The sequence below is a fragment of the Prosopis cineraria genome, unplaced genomic scaffold, assembly GCF_029017545.1.
Source record: "Prosopis cineraria cultivar Desert tree isolate PC_DT_omini unplaced genomic scaffold, ASM2901754v1 PC1288, whole genome shotgun sequence".
Taxonomy (NCBI): Eukaryota; Viridiplantae; Streptophyta; class Magnoliopsida; order Fabales; family Fabaceae; genus Prosopis; species Prosopis cineraria.
The window spans coordinates 24362-33770 of NW_026556613.1; the positions used below are offsets into that span (position 1 = coordinate 24362).

Below are 9409 nucleotides of genomic sequence, written 5' to 3' on the forward strand. Positions count from 1 at the left end.
TTAAAAGAAAAGGGCAGAGAATTTTTATACATTCATGTTCATTTTATGGAACTACTCTTCTTTATTATAAGAGAAATTGTCACATATTTTATTATTTTTTAAACTACCCTTATAATCGGATTATATCATTAAATTAAATTAATAAAAAAGTAAAGAATAAGTAGTTAATTACAAAGATGTTTTAGTCTAATTTTAAAAATTTCAAACATAATTAAACTGTACAAGTTAGTTAAAATTTACTTTCTGACGTCTAGATATGGAGAGTATATATACACTAATAAGCAATAATTGAAAAAGGTTTTGAATGAAGTGGTGCCCTGTGCACAATGATAACGTCAACAACCGTGCTATAATTGAAGTGATCACTTTACACTTGATTGCTGATTATCTGAATTTTGACCATTTATATTTAAACCGGCTTAATTAATACATTTAAATACAACCACGTGCCAGCTCTATCACTTGCTGATAATTAAAATTTTTATGATCCATTGCATCATTTGACTTAACTATGAACCGTTGTACCTGAAAATATGTAAAAAGGATAAAGAAAAGGCAAAAATACTGTCAAGTATCACGGAGTTGTTAGAGTTGTTAGAATTGGAAAGATTTTATTGGTAAGTGGAATGGGTACACAAGTGATGAACCTGAAAACACAACTCAGTTTTGAGCAGTTCCTCTAGTACCAAGTACAATATGTGATCTACATTCCTCTGTACAATCCTCTGACGTTGAGCACTAACCAACCATAAAGAGAGTAGGGAACGAGGTGAAGGATTCTCGTGCATACAAAAATTAGGAACAGTGAGCTCAACAATAGGAGATGCTGAAAATAGCTTCGTCGACTGTAGCCTTTAGCTTACTCAAACCATCATTGCAATGGAGATTGACCATTGCTGATGAAGTTTAAGTGATCCATATAATTGCAACCAGGTGTACTCTTACGCCTTGTGAATTGTGCGGGGAGAAGCTCCGTGCAAAAGTCTGACAAATCCTAAGAAACTAAGCTTCCCATCGGAATGTCTTATCCAATCTTGTAGGACCACATGAACAGGTACTGACGGGCTAAGCCCAAGTTCCTGGAATAATACATGAAACTCCAAAAGCTCGGTGACAGAGAATGTAAGGAGTCGAGGACACTAAATCTAAAAGAAGTTCAGTGAGTTCACATTAACTGGTTCAGATGGTTCGGATAAATATGTACGTATTCATTGGCAAGCTATAGTCAAATAGGTATGTGCATAAAATGATTACCGAGGCAAGTTCTTCAATCATAATTGGCCGATTTCCATCCTTTTCAAACAGCTCATAGGCACGCCTTGCATGCTGCTCCCAGGTCTCCATTCCCTCTAGTTGGTGCACACTTATAGCAGCAGCACAGAATTCCTCAAAATCTAATTTCCTATATTGGATAGAACTAACCTGCAACACGCATTGTGATGAATTTATACTCCAGGGAAGCAAGCAAGGTCGCAAGAAAATGCACCAAGTAGGTATGATCTCTCACATGCTTACCATGTTCACGTAATCTAAGACCCGGGAATCCTTTGTGGCCTCAGTGGAGCTCCTTGAAACAGCCTGCTAACAAACATGTCAATGGCTTGAAAAGCATTGGTGAAAATACAATAATTTTGGACTCGTGCTGACCGTCTTAAAGTTGTGCATGGAGATAAATCCACTTTTGTTAGGCCCTAACTGAGTAAATTGTTCCGTTAGATATGCTAGCTGAGATACTGTTAGCGTCTTAGCGAGAGCCTGCCAATATGAAAAGGCTTTAATAATCAACGCATATCCATGGCTTCAATAGAAGATACTAAAGGTTACAAAGAGATATTCAGACTCAATATTGAGATATAAATAGGAAAATATTAAGCAAACTTCTAGCTGAGATAATAATAGTATGATGATATATAATCAGACACCAAAGGATAATCCATACCCCTAATGCTGATTTGCGTAAAGAAGATGAGGGTATGTAAGCTCTAACGAGTCTGAGGATTATCATATCGAAAGGTATCTTCAAGTCATCATGATGATTAGCCAGCCAAGGATGACCTGAGCACAAAATAAGGCAATAAGCAATTTTATTCCTAAGTCCATAAAAGAAGAAAGTTAATATAACATTTATGCCACACATGGGAAAGGAGATGCAAGACATACAGAGAGCCTGAGCTGCAGTTAATCTTTTACGATAATCCTTATTCAACAGCCTCTTCACGAAATCTATAGCATCAGCTGATAAAGAAGGCCAAGGAGCATCATCAAAACTTGGATCTGTCTTCAGGACAGCGCGAAATATTCCAGATTCTGTCCGAGCCCAAAAGGGTCTGCTTCCACATAAAAGAATATAAGCAATTACACCAATGCTCCACATGTCAGCTTCTGTCCCATATGACCTATGCAAAACTTCAGGAGCTACATAATATGCACTCCCTACAATATCATTCAACCTCTCATCTGCAAGAATTTTACATGTTAGCCCTGACTGTTGTACTTTCTGCTAAAAATTTAGAGAATATGCACGGAGTATACAACAGGCCGAACCTGGCTTCACGTAGTCAGACAGTCCAAAATCAATTGCCTTCAATGTGGAGTTTTCATCCTTAGAAGTAAAAAGAAAATTCTGAAGCAGGAAAACGATCATCTATGTTAGGAAACCAGTAGAGTACCACAAAAATTTAACTTGGAATCTTTTACTGTAATTTTTCATTGCAGTTTAATTTTTTTTTCCCTTAATGCCTTCTAGAATAATTTTAAAATTTATTTTTAAGTATAAATATTCACAATTTAGGGTTCTAAACTAGAATTTTCCTTTTTTAAATAATAGATAATCAATGAACAAGCACGGATATAATAAAACCTGTCATTAATGATCTAAGGAAGCCCTAGGTCCAAAAAAAGAAACACAGTTAATATTGTCTAGCAGAGTGTTTGCACCAAAAATGTAATTTTAACAGAGTAACAAGCTTCATGAGTTAATCACCTCTGGCTTGAGATCACGATGAATCACGCCCTGCAGATGACAGAAGGCCACCACACTTAAAATCTGAATCATGACAACCTTGGCATCCTCTTCCGAGTACTTCCCGCCCCTATAAGTTACAATTGACTTTGTGCTGATTAGAATGTCATTAATTATAGCAATGGTACCAAAATGAAACTAGAATGTCCTCCTCTACTTTTCTTTCTCTCTTTTTTAGTTTGAAAAAATGGAAACAGGAGAACATCTCACCTGGAAAGAATCCTATCTAGCAGCTCACCTCCTTTGCACAACCTGAGTTGCATAAGTTAATCAATAACTCCGAAAGTTGTAATGGAGATCCATGACAGATTAACAACGGGAATTTTAAATATATATATTTATGTATGTATGTATAAGAATAACAATTAGAAACTTCAACTTACTCCATAACTATATAAACATTTTCATCGTCTTCATAGGCTTCATAGAACTGCACTAGGTTCTCGTGTCCTGCAAGAACCCGCAATATCCTGACTTCTCTCCGTACATCCTCTATAGCAATGGCTGTTGTCATCTGGCAATTTATCATCCAACGTCAGAACAAAATAGTACTCCAATGGTCTTAATAAACAATAATCAATAGCCTAAAGGCACCACAGATCACCATGATTCCTGTACTCAAGCATGCGATTTGAGAATATAAATAGGCCCTTCGAAGATGGAAGGTACTTCGATAAAGGGGGAAAGGCTATATTTCAGAGTTCACTTGAGCAAAGTAAAAGTTAAACCTGATTCTCTATATCGAATAAAAAGCATACAAGCCTCGCGAAGTGTATTTGCTTACGTGATGACGTATGTTCCAGAAAAAACCGTGCCCACAAAGGGTATTTTCAGATCATGACAGAAGCAAATCATGAATGCAATGATTGTTAGGATGAGGAACCAAATTTTTGATCTCTGTGTTTTATCTTATACTATTCCCACTGCATAAATTCACAACAATATAAATACAGAAGGGAAGGTAGAAATTAGAAGGCTCTCAAGACCTTGGATTTTGGAATGACTTTGACGGCCACATCTTGCCCCTTCAAGCTGCCTTTCTTTCCCTTGGCGGAGCAAGTATACCCAAAGTGCCCACGACCCACCTCTTCTCCAAGTTCATAATGAGCTGCGAACTGCTTCGAAAACCCGAAGTTCTTATCCAACCCAATCTCGCATTCGCCTCCTTCGGGGATGGAGGCCTCGTTTGGCTTCACAGAACCATGCCGGCGAGCGAGCAATGCCCGAATGTGCTTCGCCGGCGAAGGAGGAGGAAATGGGCGTTTGAAAATGCGCAAGGGAGTTGAGCTCACACTTGAATTTGCTGGTGAGTTCTTGAACAGACTTGGCAAGGGACTTGGGCTGTAAAAGGGGAAGTTTGAGGATTTGGGGGTTTGAATTTTTGGAAGCCCGTCCTTGTCATCGGGATATAATGGGTTTTCTCCATGAGTTTGTGAGATTTCAATAGGTTTTCCATGACAGAGTCCCATGAAGTCAGAAACCCAATAACAGAGCACACTGGAATCCACAAAATAATCAAGTGCAGAAGCTCTAAATATACAAGAGGATAAAGAGAAACTGAATTGAGAGATTTGAAGCAGCAAGAAGTTCAGAAAAGGGAAGTCATACTGGAATGGAGAGAGAAAAGGATTTCGTTGGGTGGAAACTTTAAGGGGACTGAATTCCTTTTGGTTGATCAAGGATGACCATACATGCAGCACAGTATTTCCTTGAACTAAAATCAGGGGAATTTATTGGAATGGAAAATCTGAGCGGGAGAAGTAATCCTGTAAACTGTTGACGAAAGGAACTATGCTTTTATGACTAAGCAAAGAAAGCTCGAGAGGGGAACTTAGTGAAAATTAGCCTATGAAAGAAGCAATCTGTAGTTAGAACAACAAAGGAAATGATGGTAGAACCAAAGCAAGAAGAAAACTAAGTAAATATTTTCCGATATAAAGGAGGAATGTGGGGAAGGGGGAAAGATGAGGAAAGTGAGGAGGCAAAGATGCTTAGCAGGAGCTGCAAGAAAAAGAAAAGGAGAGAAAACCCAAGCCTTCTTTTTGCATGGTTTTTCAAATTTTTTATTTAAAAAAAAATTCCTCTTCCATGGAATGGTTTGCAGAGACATGTATCACTTTATTAGTGGTGATATCCTTTTTTCTCTACTAATAATAAAGGTGAGTGGGGCATAGTTTGGATCCTTCCAGCCTGTCCTCATTGATCTCAGAAAAACAAGGATATATCCATTTCATATAAGACCAAGAACAACGTTATTTAGGAGTTCTAAATACAACTTCTGCACTGTATCCATATTCAAGCTTTGACCTCCTTTTGTTGGTCTCTCAAAGGCTGTCCTTTTCTGCTATTATTTTCTGTGTCTTCCTTAGAGAATCTGTCTTGCCCACAAGTAACTTGGAACCATTTCACCTTGAGGTGAATGTAAGTAAACATGCGAGATCTGTGCACACATAGAATTTCTTCTCCAAATAATTAAAAAATCGTGAGCCATTTCCTTTATTCAGATTTGAGCAGTTCTATTCTGCAGACCAGACAGCTAACATATAAAGAAAGAGTTGGAGTGGAATGTAATAATAAAAGCATGATGATTATATTTTTAGGAAAACCCATTCTGCAAGAATGTCTGCCGGCACGCAACTAAAATGAGTTACTTATTCATCATTTGTAAACCAAACAACCCAAGTCCTCAGATTCAACCTACATCTTGTTAAGGAGAGATTAATTTTGATAAATAGTCTATCTGTGGACTCCCCTTAACATGTGCCACATGTGTCCTTAGTTTGGTTTTGATTTAAAATCAGGTTTTGCTCCAAAGTTGGTGCTGCAACTTTTAAGCTCCACTATAAAGACCAGGGAAGGAGATCTAGTTGACAAGAGAATAAAGGAGAAAAAGAGAAAAAATTTACAATCATAAGGCTTTAAAGATCCATTCCCTTTGACTAGCATATTGAGTATCACTTTATTCTTACAAGCTCTAATTCGCTTCTTGTGTAGGGGTTTTTCCTTTCCCCACAATCTAGGGGGTGTTTGGTAGGTATAACTTATATAAAAAATTTGATTAATATAATTAATTTTGAATATAATTAACTGCGTCATAAGGCATATAATTAATTTTAATCAAAATTAAAAAGTAAATTTGAAAAGCAAAATTGACAATCAATGAAACATGATTTTATGAAAATATAACTAAACATTTCCATTACATGTTAAAATTAATTATGAATTTAAAATTATTGTTTCAAAAAATATTCAAACACTCATTATGCATGCCAAAATTATGATTTTTTAAAAAAATATCCAAATACCTCCATACATATCTAAATTATTATAAATTCAAGACTATGATTATCTCATAAGTTATTATTACTTGCTTCTCAATTCATATTTTCAATTATACTTTTTAAAAATTTATTCAAAAATTATATAAATTATTTTACAAAGCATATTTTTTGGTTTATAATTGATTTTAACATGTATACAAGTGTTTGGATATTTTTAAGAAAACCACAATTTTAGCCTTTTAGGTTCATAATTAATTTTAATATGTATAATGGGTGTTTTGATATTTTTAGAAAAACATAATTTTAAATTCATAATTAATTTTGGTGCATAATAGAGATATTTAAATATATTTTCAAAAAATCATAATTTCGACATCAAAAATGATTCAAAATGTTATCCAAACATGCACCTAATATGGCTACACTTGTAGAGTATGCCACATCATAAATATACTATAGCATGCCCAAGCAATCGTTCATCTACAAAGATTTGGGCATAACTATATTCAACCACCCCTGTCCAACAACCAAGCGTAATGAAGATGTCAATCATATGGTAGCTTAACGAAAGTTTCAAAAATATAAAGATGATAATTTTAGAGCAACAATTCAAGAATCATATACCCTTTCTTTTTTAGCTAGATCACGCCTACGAATCACAACCAAAGCTTTTATGACATTTAAATTGGATGTTGGCCCATTTCTTGGAACCACAGACACACATATATATAAAAAAAGGCAGTTTATTTATGCCTATAAAGTTTTGGATGAGGGTATATATATTCCACAAGCACAAAGGCTTTTTAACCTCTTCCTCTTCTTTATTCCTCACCTTTCACTAAAATTCAAAGCACCAAACTTTATTCTGATTTTGAACTATTTGTAATATTCATATATTTGGTCGATTTGAAAACAAGGAGACTAAAAGGTTAAAAAAAGGAACGGGCCCTCAAAACCCAGGAAAGCTAAGCTTTAGAGCCTTGGGGCTCCAGTGATGTTACAGAATATATGCACCTAGGTTAGTATAGGCATAGATGGCTACGGCCTATAACATAATATAAGTACTAAATTATACATGTAACCGTATGATGAGGTACATTGGCGATTCCATATATTTGACCATATATGAAATGATTAAGTCAGGTTGGCACTTTGTAAGCCACGGTATGATTGCTGTTAATTTATTATATAAGCACAAGCTGGTGCATTCCCTCTGTGACTTGAAAATAGAGACAAAAATATTTTATATTACCAACTAGAAATGTGCATATTGAATCATTTTCCTAACTGCCATAACACCTTTTTTAGATGATTAAGAATCAAGAAAAATGATTACTGATCTTCATTCTGTCAGATAAACATACTATCTATTTTCTATTTTCAAAATCTGCGGAGTGCATCTCAATAACGAGAACCAGTGTGTGTGTTTGCGGGATGGTTTAATCTTCCGTGATGATTCAGGAGTTGCAAATCCCAAGCTGGTCAGCTTTGACTTTCTCCTTTTGCCACGTGAACACTTATATGCTGTTAATTGAAGATTTTCAGGAAATGCAGTGATAGGAAAACAACCAGGAATTGGCAAAACGTGTGGAGTTTATGTATTAATCTCCTTCCCATTATGAACTGAGACTGGAGAGTCAGGACTGGCCCCCCAACAACAGAGTGGTTGGGGCTCTGCGAAGCAAAGAGAGGTGGGGAAGCAAGAACATAGATTTCTCTCAGTTTTCTCTCTCTGGTTCTGAAATCCCTGTTTGACCCTTTATGGAAGACACAAGACAATCAAAGGCGGGCGAGTGGGGTGAACTGTCTTGAACCTATGACCGCAGACTCACACTAATCTTAAAGAAAAGAGATTGCGTGCCACGAATAAAATCTAGGAAAAGAGCAGTTATTGTGGCCTTGGATGGTTCCGAGTGGACAGTGGCAAAACTCTTGAAAGAAATATATTCTGTGAGCGTGAGAATATAATTTAGATTTGGGACGTGGGAGGGAGGGGGCGCGAGATAGAGAAGAAAGGTAAAAAGAAGGACTCCAATAGTGATACTTTTTGATGTCACCTGGACTTGAAAGAAATTCTTATTCTTTGATACCCTGATCCTGCATGCCAGGCCGCTCTCCGTCCTTTATTTTTATTTCTTTCTTTTAATTTACATAGAGCTGGTATGGATAAAAATGGGAGGAATAGAATAAAATAGGTACATTTTGTTCTCAGGAGCACCAAATACATAAAAATAAACAACAATAATGCTAGTGAACATGGAAGAACATGGGGGCACAGATGTCCCAATGGACGCGGAATGAAAAAAAAAATCCCGGAAGAAGAACCACATCTCCATTGTCAAACCATTTTGGTCAAATGTTGTTAGAACCCCGCTTTCATTGTTCAGAATCCAAAGGCCCCTGCCTGAGCGCTAATCACGACATATCTAGCTGATTCTGAATATATATACCATGATCGCTCTCTCTCTCTCTGTCTTCATTGACAAGAAAGAGTAAGGTGTAATTAATTGGTGGGGATGAAGATTTTTCATGAGAAGTTGTTGGGAGAAGGACAAAGGGGGAGGAGGAGGTGGGACAATGCCTCGGGGAATGTTATTAGGAGGGGCACATCCATGTATGTGAATAATATAATGATAATAATGGTGTTATATATATAAGTTGGCTAGCAAACTGTGGAAAGGGGCCTGGAAAGTTGGACACTAGTTTGGCTTTGTTTCTTGTGCCTGGGTTGGGGAAGGCTGTAATAATGCCTAGAGAAGTGCGTATGCATGAACGGTGATTGGTTAATCTACTTGAAGAGTGAATTCTGTAGAAAGATAGCGCATGTTCAGAGGATTTGGATGTGGAAACTAGAGCATTTGATTGGATTAGCTTATCTGGGGCTACAGTGAACAGTAGTGGTGGTAATAGCTTGAGAAGCGTCGAGAGGGAAGCAGGGGAGGAGGCCCCGCAAGATGTGGATCAATATAAATAGGAGAGTAGGTGACCCCCATGGAAATAGGAGAGATTTCTTTCTTTTTTCTTTTTTTTTTTAAGATTGGAATCGAAATTGGAATTGCTTTGACCAGAGCTCGGAGAGAGAGAGAGGGGGGGGGGGAAGAAAGGG

At 36.8% G+C, this 9409-nt stretch overlaps 1 protein-coding gene across 1 annotated transcript; it reads right to left on the reverse strand.

The window, feature by feature from the left end:
• Positions 1–591: 591 nt before the first annotated feature.
• LOC129299760 (CDPK-related kinase 7-like) lies at positions 592–5059 on the reverse strand. Its single transcript, XM_054938227.1, has 11 exons — positions 4009–5059; positions 3406–3536; positions 3233–3274; positions 2984–3092; positions 2545–2623; positions 2161–2457; positions 1940–2055; positions 1648–1755; positions 1516–1578; positions 1255–1422; positions 592–1079 (listed from the first exon to the last, which is right to left on the reverse strand). The coding sequence occupies exons 1-11, from the start codon at positions 4489–4491 to the stop codon at positions 942–944; spliced, it is 1734 nt and encodes a 577-aa protein (XP_054794202.1). The 5' UTR covers positions 4492–5059; the 3' UTR covers positions 592–941.
• Positions 5060–9409: the final 4350 nt, after the last annotated feature.

Coding starts and splice junctions, on each gene's coding strand:
- LOC129299760 (XM_054938227.1), bottom strand. CDS start 4,491: ATGGGACTCTGTCATGGAAAACCTATTGAAATCTCACAAACTCATGGA. Junction 3,275..3,405: donor AATGTTTATATAGTTATGGA/GTAAGTTGAAGT, acceptor TATGCAACTCAG/GTTGTGCAAAGGAGGTGAGC. Junction 2,056..2,160: donor AACTGCAGCTCAGGCTCTCT/GTATGTCTTGCA, acceptor TTTTGTGCTCAG/GTCATCCTTGGCTGGCTAAT.